The sequence below is a fragment of the Haemorhous mexicanus genome, chromosome 4 (assembly GCF_027477595.1).
Source record: "Haemorhous mexicanus isolate bHaeMex1 chromosome 4, bHaeMex1.pri, whole genome shotgun sequence".
NCBI lineage: Eukaryota > Metazoa > Chordata > Aves > Passeriformes > Fringillidae > Haemorhous > Haemorhous mexicanus.
In genome coordinates this window covers 756,246-772,576 of record NC_082344.1, presented here as the reverse complement: position 1 = coordinate 772,576, position 16,331 = coordinate 756,246, and the positions used below count along the sequence as shown (strand labels likewise).

Here is a 16,331-nt window from a genome sequence, read left to right as displayed (position 1 = left end):
CACTAAGTGTGTGAAGGAAAACTTTGGACATGAAGCGGTTCTGAGGCTTGTGATTCAACCATTACCCAGGCACAGAGATGTAGGAGCTAATATTTACAATCATCATCAGTATTGTCCTTGTTTTCAGCTTAAAGTAGGCTCCCTTGAAAGAGTGAGATGGGCACCATGTGAAAAATTCAAAAGGTTTGAGTAAGACCTCTTAAAACTCAGAGCTACGGATATGTTGACCACCCATCCATAGTTTATGCTTTTATATATTAAGCAATACCAAATCCAAACCACTTTTTTGAGTTCACATTGATAATTGAGAAACAGCAGTTATGGTAGTAAGCACTTGCCTTCTGCCAGTACTGACAAAATGAGATAAGTTTTTGAAGGACTTAAGTACTTTTCTCTATCAGTGTTACTTTTTTTTTTAGGAAAGTATGGGTTTTAATCCTTTGTCCTAGGTATGAATGCAGATTTTTTTAAATTCAATGAATGGTTGTGCCAAGATGAGCAGTACTGACATGGAATGTATCTGGGTGAGGCAGAATGTCCTCATGTAAACTTCCCTTCTTTCCATTTGGAGTGAAAGTCATAAAAAACTGCCCTTGGTCATAAAAGTTATTTCTGGGGCTGTGGCTTCATCCCAGCTCTTTTAGAAGGCAGTGAGTGGGGAGGAACAAGCTGAACATGCCCCACCCTGTGAGCTTAACATTTCAGAATCAAGTGGCAGGAGTCACTTCAGGGAGTGTTCTGCTTCCATGTCATGGTGCTGCCTCTGAATGCTGGAATCTGTTATTTTGGTAACTGTCTTCAAAATTAAACTTGCCATGAACTGTGCAGGTCATGAAATAATGACTTTGTGTAAAATTCTGGGGTCTGTCTGATTTTTTTTTTCAACCTATGGAGGATTTTTGTAAAATGGTGTGTTAGGTTGACTGTTCTACTGAGCATTTGTGCAAGTGTGCTTCACTTCGCTCATCAAAAGTGTGAAGTTAAATTTTCATGGTGTTCATTTACTTCATAGCAGAACATCTTTTTAGAGGTGTAGGCTTTTTATAAAGTCTGTTTTACTGTTTAGTTATGTTTCTGGTTATCTAGACAAGATTGCTGGATTATGTATACTGTGTTATATTGGATTTCTTGGAAAAACAATACACTGTTTAGTTCAGGAAGCAAATGTTGGAGAGGGAACATAAGGAATTTTGTCTTGTCAGGGAAAGGTCCTTTGATTAATGAAACTCTATTATTTTTATATGCAGAATTGTTCATAGTCAGTGAAATCTAAAGAGAAAAGCCATTAGCATGATGAAGTAAGATGTGTCAATCCTGTTTTAGCTACGTTGAATTTTGTGTTAATCCTGGAAAATGCTAGTGCAGTCAGTTGATTTTGTGTGGTTTCTCTCTGCAATTACTAATTCCTACTTCAGGTAAGTTCCCTTTTGCACAGCTTAGTGTCAACATATCAAGCAGCATACCTGTTCTCCAGTTGTTTTTGACACTATGAACTATTTGACTTGACAAAAAGTATTAGAAAAAGTCCCCCACACCCAAGATAATAGTGCAAATGACTCTCAGGGTGGTAAGCCGATCTGGTGCAACTGCTGGATTTTTTCCTTGCTGGTAGCATACTGTCTCAACAGGCTTTTTGTGATCTAGCAGTGATAAGTCTTACCAATTTTTGCAGGATATATGCTTGAACCAGATCAAGAGAAGAGACCTGATATATTTCAAGTATCTTACTTTGCCTTTAAAATTGCCAAAAAGGAGTGTCCAGTGTCTAATATAAATGTAAGTACTCTTGCCTTCCTTGTGTGGTTTCAGTGTGTTCCGTAGGTAGTACTGGGAAGTCAGTGAGGGAGCTGAGAGATCACGTCAGTTCTGTCACATGCCTGGTCCCTGAATGTAACCCAGAGCAGAGAGCGCATCAAGCTGATGTTGTGTGCACACAGTGTGAGCTCTCTAGTAATAAAACATGCTCTTAATTGTGAGGGCATAGCTCTGTGGGCTGTATTGCTTCTGTACCAATACCCAGCTTGGGATTTTAGCCGTTAGTGATCTCTTAATACAGTCAATGTTAAATATACAGATGTTAACCTTGTTGACAGTAGAAGGCTGAGTGTTGTACATGGTGTGTCAAGAGCATGTGTGTTTGCTCTTGGGTAAACCCTTTGCTTAGGCCTCCTTAGCAATTGTGGTAGTCCGTTGGAAGGACTCCAGTGAGTTGGAAAGCAAACAGAGCAGTACTTGAGTCAGCCTGCCTTCTTATCCTTGCTTTCTGTGGGGGTCTGAGCTTGGTCTGCAAGATCACTTGCTTCACAGACATGATTATGTCTGTAGTACAATGGAAGCTGTGGACTTTTAGCTCATGTTGAGTATTATTAAGTGGCTCTCAAGACAAGCATCAGGAAAAATCCATCTCAAAATTGAGTTTGCAGCAGATATCGGTTGTAGTAATCTCTGTCTTCAGAGACAGACCAGTGATTTTTCTGAGATCCCTTTGAATTCCTTTTTTCCTTTGTTGTTGTAGAAGGATGTCCTCAGTAAATTTGTGTGTTGCCTTTTGGAAACACAGATTAAAATTAACAGGAAGTCTTGAAATACTTGATAATTAACTGTCTCTATTTGTGAGCAGATACAGATTTGCATTTGTTAGGTGCATTTGTCGTGAGAGATGATTGATTTCCTCCTTTGCCCCAAACTGCCATATTCCTTATAAAATACAGTCTAGGTCATGTGGGGTTCATTCAGGAATGTGGTGGAGGTGGGGGTAAGGTAAAAGCCCATCAAAGCTTTGGTGCTGCATGGTTTTCTGGAATTTGTGTTCTGGTGGAAGAGCAGAGTGTGCTAAAAACAGTTTCCTCCCAGGACTGGTCTTTGCTTTAGCGAGTGAGGCTGAAGTGAGTATCTGTGCAGTCACACAAAGTGCTGGGAGACCGTGGTGCACCCTGTTGTTGATAGCTGGCAGTGTACCTGAAGTGAAGCAGCTGACTCAAGTGTCAGTCAGGTCCCACTTTACTTCTGCCACACACTGAGAGGATGTAGAGATACTGATAAGGTAAACCCTTTTCCAGCTATAGCTGTGAGTTCTGCATGAGGCCTTGGCACGTGGAGGTCTTGAATCCAAGTATTCCTCTTCAATATGTAACAAGTTTTTTTCTTTCAGGATCTTGGTTTTTTAATTTATCCAAATTTGTTTTTCCCAAGAATTCTCCTGTCCCCTCAAGTCTTCCTGAACCCATGACAGCTAGTGAGGCAGCTGCTAGAAAAAGCCAAATAAAAGCAAGGTGAGCTGAGCATGTGACTTTTCTCCTAATGTTGTTAAGCTACATGTTTGTTTAAACATACACTTGTGAATAAATGAGTTGTTTCCTGAGTAGAAGTCATTAGATAAACTGCATTTCTAAGAGCTTCAAGTCTGTTTGGATTCCACTCCTTTGCTTTTTTCATTATATTGAGAATCCACGGAGGGAAACAAATATTTTGAAGGTAAATGGGTTTTGTTATTTGTTTTTGAGAAATTGACATTTTTATGGAAAAAGATTCACTTTTTTTGTCCTTGTTAATAAAAACAAAACAAAACCATTGGAGTTCCTCTCCATGCTTTTAATATCTGCTATGATCTAGTGTGTATGCACCTAAGGCTGATGCTGAGTAAATCCTTTAACTTTTCTTTCCTTGTTAATGGAAGTTATTTGGGTTTGAATCTGCCAGCATGTGTGACTTGGATACTTTTACATTTAGCTATAATTATCAGCTCTGTTTGCAAGAAAAGAAATGAAAAGATAAGAAATTGGTAGAAGTGGCAATAATTTGACCTAAGGCATAATGTTTTCTGTTCTCTTATTTCTTGTACATATGAGCAGTGGTCCTGTTCCTAGTTGTGGGGTTGTGGACTCAAACGCAGGACTGGAGTTTTAGCTAACTAATTTTAAGGTGCTTAGAAGCAGTGCTGAAGTAGAGTAGCACATGAATAAGACATGACTCACCTGTTAAGAGATGTACTGTGTCAAATTTGAAGTAGAAATATGTCTTTTCATCAAGTATCTTACATGGGGAAAACTTGTCCTTTCAGAATAACAGATGCTGTTGGACCAACAGAAACCTCAATTGCACCGCGACAAAGACCAAAGGCCAATTCGAGCACTGCCCCTTCCAGTGTGCTGGCGATCCAGAGCTCAGCAACTCCTGTCAAAGTACAAGTTCCTGGGGAGCTTGCTAATCGTGGCCAAAAAGGTAACTTGAAGTCTGAGGATGGACCAAAATAAAGAAGCCATTGTGCCTCTCTTCCTCTTCTTGCTGTACCAGAGATAACATTTAAAACTCAGTTTTATCAGTCTTATTTTTTTATATACCAAAAACCAAATCGCCATTTCTGAAAGATTCTGACTGTGTGAGCTGTAAATTTGAGGTGCCGCAAAACACTAAATTGAGGCTGAGAAGTGCATGTGTTTTTTCCTTGTGCTTAACACTGGTTTTTGAACAAACTTGCCCACTGCAGACAGTTGTTCACGCTTGTTTTGACTTGTGAATAATTCACAAAAAGTACAGAGCCCTTCTGTATAAAACTGGATTTTTCATAGTAGGAAAAATATTCTCCTGTGCCTCAAGAAGGCATGAGATAGCACCAGTAGGTTGGTGGTATTTGTAGGCTGGAAACATGACACTTCTCTCATGACTGACAGATTCCTTCCACGTGGCACTCTGGGTGCAGGAGGAATTAGGGGAGACTCCTTCCAGTGAAAGGGATTTTTGAAAAATCTTTGCTCTTTTTCTCATTCAGAAAGAGTTATGGATCTGATCAATATTCCCTGAAATAGGTGACCTTTATACCTAGGGCACTTTCTAATTGCATTTTATGCTGTTATGTGCCTGCTGTAGAAGAGGAAAGAGTAGTTTCAGGGATGGTATTGGAAAAGTCTCAAGGCCACTGGGAATGTATGTGTCCCAGGTATAAGTACTTTTTACTAGGTGGGATCCATGTAACATCCAGCGTGAAAAGCTTTATCTGTTATGACAAGGAACAGATGATTCATGGGCACTTCAGAATGTAAAACACATTGTGGCAGAGAGAAATTTATGGTAGTACCTGTCTCTTAAAAGGTGCAAAAGCAGTTGAGTGGCAGAATTCATCAGGTGCTCTGTTTAAGGGAGTTTGATGGATGAGTTACTTCTTTTCCTTAGGGGAAAAAAGAAACCCACTGTGTTGAACACATACAAAGCTGCATTTTGAAATAAGGGTTTGAGATCCTGCAGTGTGTAACTTAAATGCTGGTAAAGCAGAAGTCTGGAACCCAGCTTGCTGTCTTGAGACCAGGGGAAGCTTCCAGCATCTTGCACATAGAAATGGTTCGTTTGCAGGCCGGGAATAACTTGTAGAGAGGTCAAGTTGGTATCTACTGGGTGTCCTGGTTGTCACACTGGGAAGAGATGTTGACAGTGTCGCTTGAGGTGAAAAGCAGCCAGGGAGAGCTCTGGCTGAAGCTGGGGGGCCTGAATGTTAGTGGTGTTGTCTGTCACAGGAACCACTCGACCAGGAAATGGACAAGACATCTCACAGTCCCAAGGGACCACCCCACAGCAGCACAGGGTCCTCCAGCAGCTGCAGCAGGGAGACTGGAGACTGCAGCAGCTGCACCACTTGCAGCACCAGCCCGCCGTGCAGGATGCTTATATCCAGCAGGTACAGTCAGAGCTGTTAGACAGGTGTTGGAGACTCTTTGTGTGTATTCATTACCCTTGGAATCATTCAACACTTCTGCTGTTGCTGCCTGTACTTTTCCAGCTAAAACAGCTCTTGTTCCTTCATTGGCCGTCTAATGTCTGTCCTAGAAAGTTGCTTGCCTTCTTGTGCTGTGTTCATGCAGCTTGACCCTGAATTCCGTCTTGCTTGGCATCACCACTGTGTGACTTCAAGGCTTTACCCATGTGTAAAGGAGCTTGGCATCAATGTTAGGAGTGGTTATGGGTGCTGTTGTGCTTGCAGTAGATGGCTGTGCAGGCACCAGTGCTGGATATGCTGTCTGATTTTTTTTTCTTTCTGTTTTTTTGGGATTTTTTGTTAAGAATTGGCTGGGGAGTGGAGGAAGGAGAAAGCTTCCAAACAGAGCGATTCAAGTGCAGTGACTGAATGGCTAGCTGGTTCTTGATTATATGGTATCTTAATTATAAAATGCTGTGGAGTCATAGATGTGATAGTCAGAAGAAGCATTAATTAAAATACCTGCTTATTTCTGAGGAGGCATCATTGCTTTCTAAAGCTATTTTTTGTCTTTCCAGTATCACCAAGCAGTGCACCAGCAGATGGTCCAGCAGCAGCTGTTGCTGCAATCTGTGTACCAGCAGCAGCCTGCCCAGTCACAGTATCCTGCCATGGTAAGTCACAGAGATAGTACAGTCCTAAGATATGGCCTGTGCTTTTAAATCTACTCTTATATAGATGCAGTAAGAGAAGTGCCTGGCTAGTTGCACTGAGCTGTGGACGTGGTAAATAGTGTGCAGTTTGGCATCTAAAATAATATTTAGTTGGTGGGAAGTTAATGCAAACCAGCTTGTCTGGAGTTGTGCTTGTGTATTAATAATAGAATGGGATCTATCTGAAGTTTCATAAGGTCTGTCTGTGCTCATTTGAAATGTCCTTGGTTCATGTTTCCAGTTCTAGCCACAGTAGCAAATACATGTTACACAAGAGTGACTGAAGATGGTGATATCCAGTTGTTAATTGAAAAGCAGAAGAGCTAACTGCCATTGCCTGTTTTGTAAAGATCAGGAGAAATTGTCCTGGAATTTGTATTAAGATTTAGGAATAGAGTATGATGAACGCACAACTAGCCGTGTTGCAGCGGCATATATTTGGGTTGCAATAATCACAGGAATGTAAGTGGTAATGGGCTGTAAGAGAGAAGCAGCCTCTGACCTGTTGGAGCAGTTTCTCTGTGCCCCTGTGTTCTGGAGGGTGGTGGAGGTGGCTGTGTGTGGCTGCAAGAGCAGTGCTGATAGTTGGCAGAAGAGTTTCAGCCAGCCCGTGCGTGTTCTGTAACACAGCCCTGATCTCCCCAGGTGCAGCAGTACCAGCAGGCTCTCCTGCAGCAGCAGATGCTGGCTCAGCAGCGGGCACAGCAGGTGCAGTCCCCTGAGTATATCACTTCTCCACAAGACTTTGCACCAGCCTTAATCTCCTACCCCAGGTCACTCCCAGTGCATGGTGGAACAGTGGCAGATCCTCCCTACCCTACAAACAGGTGAGAATTGTGGCTCAGCTCTGCCTGGGGGTTACTCCTGGCTTACATTGCTAGTTGTGGTGGGCTCTGCCAAATCCTTTTCTTAGAAGGTACTTGCTTTGGTAGTAAGAGATTACTTAGAGCAGTTGGACAGTGGGTGTTCAGTGGTAAAGGATATTTTGGGAGCAAAGTGAGACAGTTTGATAACAGATGAGCCTGGTACAATTTCTTTAAGTATTGATTCCAGTATTTCTTTTTCATGGATTTACTCCAGGAACTGACTGCTAACCACTTTGCTTGGGGTGGTCAGTAGTCTGTGTTGAATGAGGTCATGTGTGTCTGAAAGGAGTTTCAAACACCCTGTTGAGAGCAGCTTTGTAGTTGGCCTTGATGTGCTGGGGCTGCCAGCTGCTGTGCTCAGAGGCGTGACCCGAGTATGTAACATGAAGTACACCTCAGAAGAGAGACAGTTCCTGGGAAGTGGCCCTCAGACCTGCCTTTCCATAATAAATGGTAATAAATGACTATTGCATTAATTCTTGTCAACAAATCCCCTTCCTTTCTGACTTAAAAATGAAAGAACCTAGAGATGTGTCCTGTTTCGCTGATGTTAGAAACCAGGTTACAGATTTGTCTAGGTTCCTTTTAGGCTTCTTTTAAATTAGCCTTCAGCTTTTTTGGGATGAGTTCTTAATAGCTTGTGTGTAGGACTTGGCATTGTGAAGCGTGTTTCAGATTTTGACCCTGATAACCAATCCTGTCATGTTTCTCTTTATTTGCTTCCTTGAACTGACTCTACAGGTCAGGCATTCCTGATGCTGAACCAATTGCCGGTTACCCCAAGCAGAACATCAGTAACCCACCTGATATGTCAGGGTGGAACCCCTTTGGAGAGGACAATTTTTCCAAGTTGACAGAGGAGGAGCTGCTGGACAGAGAGTTTGACCTGCTAAGATCAAGTAAGGGACGCTTGAAGGCTTACTTTGCTTCCCAGTAAATGAGGGCTCTGTGGTTGCTCAGCAGTTCCAATACCTGCTTGTCCAAGGACTGTGCAGGCTGTGTACAGAACATTCTTTCTGAGCATTTGAGGGCACGGTTGGGCCTGTCTTCCTTTCCTTTTCCTTTTTGAGAACACGTGCAATAGGAGCTCACCGTCTGAAACTGGTAGTTACTGGCTCAATTAGTGCAAAAATGGTAGTATCCTAGTTCTTCTACACTGCTTGTGTCGCCTTCATTGCCAAGAGGCTCTCAACAGCAGAGGTATGTTGTCAGATGGGAAGAGAATTTTGGCTGCTTGCTTTACTCCTTTCCAGCTTTTTTTCTTGCACACCAGAGCAGAAGATTGTGTGGGTCTGAAATGTCCTTTGAAAATGCCTGAAAGAAAATTGATCTATTACATTATGTTAATGTTTTGTACTGTCCTTTTTGAGTGGCTACATGTAAGGGCTGGTTTATTGTACTGATACGGCAATAGTTGAATAAACTTTTTCCTCGTGAAGTCGGTTATCTCCATGGTTTTTACTTGGAATTACCTTCTGTTCTTAATTGCCGAACACGTGCTTGTTAGTTGCTCTTCCTATAACTGATTTTGTTGAGATCAGATTTATTAGTGGGACTTGGAAGACGTGACATTGTTAAAAAACAGATTGTATATGCTTGGCTGTCTGTCAGCAAGTTACTTGCAATTAAAAGTACAGTAAAGTTGATTTTTGACTAACTGGAAAAAATACCCTTGCCTTCAGTTGAGTATTTTTCCTATTGGATGTGCACTTTACCTGTTAATCCTTTAGGAAAGTGACTGGGTGTGTTTGTTTGTCAAACTCTAGTTTTTAGTTTTCCCTTGTGTCCTGTGTGGATTGAATCAGATTCCTGCTTTTGAGTTGGGAAGGTTGCACACATTTTACAGTCAAATGTCTCTCTGGTAGCTGGGAAAAATGACTTATGTACTAGCTGAAATTTACCATTCCTTCCAAGTCCGAGTTAAGGATTGGATACAGTAGTAGAATTGAATATCGGTCAGCACGCTCCTTGCGACTGTGGCCCTTAGCCTTTTGCAATAACACACTCGTGAATCTGGAGCAGGTCAGTTTGTACCAAAGGTCAGCACAAGGCCGCCCACTTTCAGAATCTGTGTTCTCAACACAGGCCTGCTGGCACTGCTTATACAAGTTGGATGAGATTGATTTGGTTAAGCCCCAAGTCTTGAACAAATGCAAGGACCAAAGAAGGTGATAACCAAGGTACATTTTGGGCTCAGCTCTTCAAGGTAGTTCGGGGCACAGGAGAGCTGGGTGTGATAACACACTTGATCTGCTGTATTTGGAATGTAAACCAAACCCAATGGCACAGCTCTGCTCAGTAGTAACCAGCCTTAGGGAGTTTAGTCACTCACGGAGGGAAAATGCAGAAATAAGCCCGAGTCACTCCCTTGCCAGCAGCACACTAGATGGCAGCCTTGTCTGTTCCTTAGGTATGCATTAAGGTTGAAGGCAGAGTTCTCTTTAGGTGTAGGTTATCTGCTCTGAGGGCAAAAGGCTGTTGAGTACTAAGTAACTTTTTTGCAATCTAGAGAGAAGAAAATTGCAGATGCAGATTTGATCAGTGGTTCTGTTTTTCTTCTACTAAAGCCAGCTGCCATTCTGTCCTTTATAACTCACATGCAGTGATGTGTAAGTTGGTGGTGCTCACTAGTGTTCAAAACACAAATCCTTTCTTTCTCTTCTCACAAGCCTAGTTTATATTGTTGAGCTGATGCTTTTTACATGAATTAAAGCTGTTTCTAAATCTGGCAAAGATTTTTAAAGCTTACTTGTTTATGACACTAACACCTAAGAAAATATGCAAAGCCTTTGTTAAAGGATGAAGATGTTGCCACAGTTTGTCAGGCTGGCATTACCATGAGATTTCATGTGTGGAGGGGCTTAATGTCAGTGTGTGCAGCGATGGGTACTGCTGGGGTGATTAATCACTTCTCTCTTGAAAGGGGATCCAGTTCCCAGACAGAACACATTGCTTATACCTGGTGAGGGTTTTCCTAGTAGAATGGTGCTGGTTGCAGTGCAAGATGATGTGCAATTGGATGGATTTCTGAACTGAGCACCTTTGTGGAGAGCTGCGACACAGAGTGACAGCTTGGAGCTCCTGGCTCCTGTTGTTTCTCTGTTGTTGCTGTTGCTGTGATCATCAGTTAGTGGTGGGCCAGAGGCGACATCTGATGCTGCGTTTCTGACAGCACTGTGAGGAAGTAGATTTCTTAAACAGCTCCTCTAAGCACTTAATCATCTGTGCAGAATTGGGAGCCAAGAAAGTGAGTCTGCTTCCTCGCTGGGAAAGAACGCCCAGCCCAGCTTCCATAGCCTTGCACAAAGGCTCGGGATCAGCCTGGTGCTCCTGCAGGGACAGGTGTGGGTGCAGAGCCTCCCAGGCCTCTGCCTGTCTCCTTGCAGTAGGAAGGAGCTGCCCAGACCAGCTGTGCAGGCAAGAGCTGTGCTTGGTACAAGCATACAGATACTCCTCCCTCAGCCTGTACAGTGCATAGCTTTGCATAGGTGTAAGTCTTTCCATTTTTATTTTATTTTACTTTATTTTTTGTTCTGTTCCATTTTGTTTTTTACAGACAGGCTGGTGGACAGGAGAGCATCTTCAGATAAGAATGTGGAGCCACATGCTGCTCCACAGACAAGTCCTGCTGAAGATCCCTTTGGTTCTGTTCCTTTCATTTCTCAGCAAGGCAAGTTCCATCTGTGACATGATTACCTTGTAGGTGTATGTATTTGCTGAAGTATGCACAGCAGTTCAGTGACCAAAGAATGGCCAAGGGCTCTGCTGCCTCCTAACAGCACTTGGGTTGAAGGGATGTGTTGGTGTGTCCATTACCTCCAGTTAAAACCACCTGTGCATCTGGCTGCTGGTGCCTGTGGAGCCTTGGCACCGACTGCCTGGGGTGTGGTTCTGCTGGGCCCGCGCACTGGGCATCACCTGGGCACAACCACAAGGGCTTTTGCTCAAGGGAAATTGCTTGCTAAGGCCAGATTTTGCTGTTTCTCTGTAGTCTGCTTCTGACTCACACTGTCTCTCCAGTTCAGTTGTCCAGCCAAGTGAAGACAGTGAGCATCTATGCATTTAATGGTCAGTTTTGGCACAAGTTAAGTCCAATGGAAATATTTTACCTTGTATCTACATGGGAAGGGTGGGCATTCCTTATTGCTTTTCAGTTCTGCTTTGACTGTGTTTACCTTGAATGGAAGTGAAAATAACATGTTATGTGGGCATTGTGAGTGGGAAACTGCATCACCCTGCGACTGAAGCAACAGTTTTAACATTTGGTTGATCTGCACTTTAGTATTTATTTTGGTACCTTTGACAAAGTAAAGCCTGTGTGATGGTTGAATGGGAAAAAGGAGGATCAGTCACTTCTGGAGCCACTTGGGTTTTGTTGCGAGTTCTTGTGTGATAAAGGTGCCTTAGTATAACATGTACAGACTGTTCTTATGGAACTTCAAAAGCTCAGGAAACATGCCTTAAAATAAATCAGCTGGGGTCAACCTAAGGTAGTTTCTGTGTTTTCTTTCACTCGGGTCCTGCATTCTTGGAGATGCTCTGGTAGGGCTGCAAGTGCTCACAAGGGCTCCGGTGCTCCACACGGTGAGGGATGGGCAGGGTAATGCTCTTGTCTTCTGCAGAGCCTGCGGTGAAAATCCCTGCTCCTGTCTCTAGACCTGCATTCATCCTGCTTGCTGTAGGACTCTGTTCTTAGCTTGTGCTGGTGTTTTGCTCTCTCAGGACAAGCTTGCTTTCTGTCACCTTGTTCATGGTCAGTAGTTCAGAGCCATGTGAAAGCCATTTAAGAGAAGAAGGGTTTGCTCTGCAGGTGCTATTGGGAAAGGTTTCCCTAGCATCTTCATTCCAGGGGTTGCTTTGACTTGGAGGTAAGCCTGAATTCACATGCAAAACAAACAGAATATAGCTTACACTCCATTTAAGATGGGGACCAGCAGGTATTGTGTCTCCTGCCGAGTATTCATACCCTTGTGTCCAGAGGTTATTGTATTGCTTTCCTCACCTGTGATCTTGGAAGTGCATTTGATTGTTGCTGGTTTGTTTAGATGGTTATAATATAGCTTTAGATGGTAACAAATGTCTTCACTGTGGTTTATTATGTGCTTTATTTTTGTTGCTTGGAATCCAAGCTCTAATTCTTGACACACTAAGAATAAAAAAAAAGGGAGTTAATTCTATTAAGGGGAGGAAAAATCCCCTGAAATCCATTTATGACTGAAAAATCAGGCTGTTTGAGACATACTGAGCTGGTTGTGTAATGATAGCTGTGGCACTGGGAAAAAATTGTGCACTTCTTTATAGCCTTTTTCCCTGGGGACTTCTAACTGGCATTTAAATACGAATAAATATTGTCTTGGTTTCAAGAAAAGTATTGTTAATTATGTGTTAACTGTGAGTTGCATTTAGTGAACAAATCAGGTAGAAAAAAAAATTAAATGTTAATATTGATCTTCTAAAAGCTGGTTTGTGTTCCCCACTGAACTGTTCTTAGTAATGTCTTGAAAAGAGGAGTTGCAAGACAGCTAAGAAAAGAAGAAAGCTGTTGACTTGGATATATTTGATTTCTAGCTGAGGGCTTTCTGGGGCCTGCTTGACAAATGTCCTTCCCTGATATTTTAATTTCTGCTTGTACTTAACGCTGTTGTGTGACCTGTTCTTTCTGGTTTGTTCTTTGTGATTGTGAAATGTGTAAGTGTGCAGTAAACCACCTGTGTCCCTTTCCCAGGGCATCCAAGGACAGGTGGTTGCTTGGCAAGTGGACCAGAGGTTTAATACCTTGAGTGCAATTCCAGTGTTTGCAAGAGAGACTCTGGGATCTCGTTCAAGCACAAGTTTCATTTCCTTATTGTAACATGTCTTGGGCCAAATGGGGAGTGTGCTAGCACTGTTTACCCAGGGCTCTGGCCACTGAGTTCTGACTTGCTGAATTACAATGACATGAAATGGTGACCTTATTAACATGGGAGCTCTAAAGTAACTACAACTGATGTTCTTGACAAGTGACAGTTCTTAATGAAGTTGTGTTCTACTGTATTGACCAGAGTTCCAACTCAAAGGTTGTATTTTTTCTGCTTGGTTTTCCTTGCTCTGGCATAGATCTGATGCATAAATTGTGTGTGTGGGTTGTGGCTGAGTAGAGTCACCCAGAGGATTGCTCCTGTTTTGGAGGCCTAAGGGTTCTCTGCTGAAAGCAGCTCTTCACTCAGTAATTAACTGACTCGGGTCACCTCCTGGGAGAGAGCAGCAAGATGGTGAATGTCATGTGTCATCTTTGGACCCACCAACATCAGCTGCTGGTCATCTGGCTAAGCAGGTGTCACCAGGTATGTTAACCTCTGTCTGGGAAGCAGGAGAGGCTGGAATTGGAAGCCTTCCATCATCGCTGGGAAAGTCTGTGGACTGCTGTGACTGGGGATGTTTCCTGTGGAGCTGAGAGTGCATTTCAGGCTGGCACTGATGCAAGGGTCGCCAGGAGAAGAAACCTGCAACTGGATGGACTACAGCTGCTTGTCTGTTAGACCTTCTGTGCTTATTTTTGTCCGGTGGGAACGGAGAGCCAGCAGCAACACTTGTGTCCCTTGGCACAGAGGGAAAGGGGTGTGAAATGAGCTAACAGGTGCTGGGTTCCTCTCAGTTTGGGGCATAGGGAGCCACTGTGGAAGCTCTTGGTGTATCTCACCCTTGGTGTGTATCCTACTAAAAGCGTTCTCACGAGTAAACTTGCTGCACACACTGCTTTATGCCTGAGGTGTTGTGGAAAATAATAGTGCTCTAAAACCTGAGATGACTGAAAAGAAACTTGGCCTGGGAAAGAATTCCAGTGTTTGATCTGATAGAAACAAACCCTACATTGCAAACCTCTTAATGAAAGAGAGAATTAAATAGCCAGCCCTGGGGCACTTAAGCACTTCACATGTGGAAAACAGGTCCTGGTTCTGGAAGGCCTGAACTGGATGGTGACAGTGGAAAAGACCTCTCCTGTGGACAGCATTTTGGAATGGAAGTGTCTGATTCAAGTGTGTGTTAACCAGCTTGTGCTTTGTTATTATCAGGTGTTTCAGAGAAAGATACTTTGTGGTGCTCTCAAATGTAAGAAGGAAGTGTCATCAATATAGTACAGTTGGCTGGTGAGCTGTACTCGGTGCCTTTGGCCATCTTGCATTTATTCACACTAATGATTTGTGGGATGAAGCTGGGCTAGGATGGCCTTTTGCTTCCCTCACCTTAGTACTGCGATTCCCAGAAGGCATCCAAGAATTGAGGTAACACTCCAAGTTACATGGATGGGCTGTGTGAGAAGTGGAGATGTTGGGCAGTGTTGCCTGAAGCTGTTCCAGGCATTGGCTCCTGTGGAAGAATCTCCCTGAGCTGTCGCCTGGGATCTCGGGATGGGGTTCTGGTTCAGGTCATCTCGTTAGCAGTTCTGCTGAGTGTTGTACAGATGATGTGTGCTCTAGATGTGGTCAAGTCACTTTGTTTTTCTAGCTTCCATGGTAACCCCTTCCAAGCCACTGCAGGCCTGTTCTCTGTGCAGAGACTAAATAAAAGTGAGTCCAGTTCTGTGGCGGCTTCCTTCTGACTTCAGACTTCCCACACTCGGCAGCCTGGTGGTATCTTCAAATGGTGGCTGCAAGTGTCTGCCTTGGGATAAGAGGGGCTTTGTGGTGTGGCCTGTGTTGTCCCAGCTGTGTGGATCTTGCAGCAAACCAGCTGGCTGTGTGCCAGACGCAGTGCCGTGGGAGTCGTCTGGAGCCTTGGACACGTCCCTGGGAATGCCCTGCTGCGGCAGGCGCTGCTGGATGTGCACGGTGTCACAGCAGAGATGTGTCATCTCCTGGCAGGAGCAGACGTGGGGGATGATGATTCATTCCGTGGTTTTTTGTCTACTGCTTCCAACAGGGTTTCAAACCTCTGCAAGTTTTATACCATGGCTGTGGAGCGCTGGGACCCCTGTGCAGTCTGGGCCCTTCAGCAGGACACAGAACTTAAGACATTATTAGTACCAGACCAGAAGAAACAAAAAAGACTTGAGCTGCTTTTAGAACTTGGAAAATTCTCCTGCCAGCAGTATGTGTTTCTTTGGCAGCTGATGTTGATTGTTCAAAGGGGCCCAGACCTGTGTGCAGTGATCTGAGTGTTGTAAAGTGTCTCAGGTTTAGCTAACTTGGCAGAGTAAGTGCTTGTCAATATCTGTCCTCATCAAAAGCTTTGCTGATGTTATTCTGTACCTTCTTGGCTGTGGTTTCAGTTATTCATAGGGCTTGCTGAATGCAGGTTCAGGATATTTCTCTGTATCAGGATCATCTAAAACGTCAGCTATTCTGGATACCCCTTCCTAAGTAACCTAAATTATTCACCCATCATAGGTATAACTGCTATGTCTGGGTTCTGCCAAGGGTCTGCCTTTTCTCTCCAGAATTATTTCCTGGGTTTTTTCCTAAGATTTTTCAAATCTTGCAGCAGTCATGTGCATGTTGCACTATTTTTTTATATTGCTCTTTAATTTTAGAGTCATTATTTAAAAAAATGTCAGCCCTAGGGCCAGACACAAGTGTGGTATTCTTCCATTTTTGTTGCTCTTGAAAATAGAGGTGATGAGATGTGTAAATCCATTACAGTGTTGAGCAGCTGCTGCCCTGGCTGTTGTCAGAGAACTGGTGCAGATTTAGTTGCGGCCCGCCGCTAATCCTTGGGCTGACATGTGGCAAATTGTTATGAAATGATGGTGGCAGTATGTTCCCAATTCCAAGGGAGCTTAAAGCTCTTATGCCCCACTCTTGGGCTCCCCCCACGGTACCCTAAAATGAAGCACCAGCAGAAGGCGTGTAATTACTGCAGTTGTTAGAGGGAATTCATCCTCTTATAATCCTGTGTCTTGAAAAAGAACATCGGAACAGAAAATTCCTTGAAGATTGGGATCTTCTTATACGATTAAAGATGTTCCACCTGGCTCGCATTTGAGCCAAGAACAATTGTTCCCTACAAGCTGCAAACCTGATTAGAAGTGTGGTAATCTGAGCAGCACATTGCAAACAGATGTTGCCCCCAGTGTGCAGCAGTGCTGTA

At 43.5% G+C, this 16,331-nt stretch overlaps 1 protein-coding gene across 3 annotated transcripts in view; it reads left to right on the top strand.

Annotated features, from left to right (window-relative positions):
• Positions 1-16,331, top strand: part of BMP2K (BMP2 inducible kinase) — a 49,928-nt gene that overhangs the window by 24,602 nt on the left and 8,995 nt on the right. For all 3 annotated transcript variants that reach the window (XR_009486085.1, XR_009486084.1, XM_059843457.1), the window contains exons 8-15: positions 1,673-1,776; positions 3,193-3,272; positions 4,061-4,221; positions 5,508-5,668; positions 6,265-6,360; positions 7,045-7,226; positions 8,007-8,164; positions 10,822-10,935. Coding sequence is in view for 1 of the 3 variants with exons in the window: in XM_059843457.1 (XP_059699440.1) it covers positions 1,673-1,776; positions 3,193-3,272; positions 4,061-4,221; positions 5,508-5,668; positions 6,265-6,360; positions 7,045-7,226; positions 8,007-8,164; positions 10,822-10,935 (1,056 nt within the window). In the remaining 2 variants the exon portion in view is untranslated. The remainder of the gene's footprint in view (positions 1-1,672; positions 1,777-3,192; positions 3,273-4,060; positions 4,222-5,507; positions 5,669-6,264; positions 6,361-7,044; positions 7,227-8,006; positions 8,165-10,821; positions 10,936-16,331) is intronic.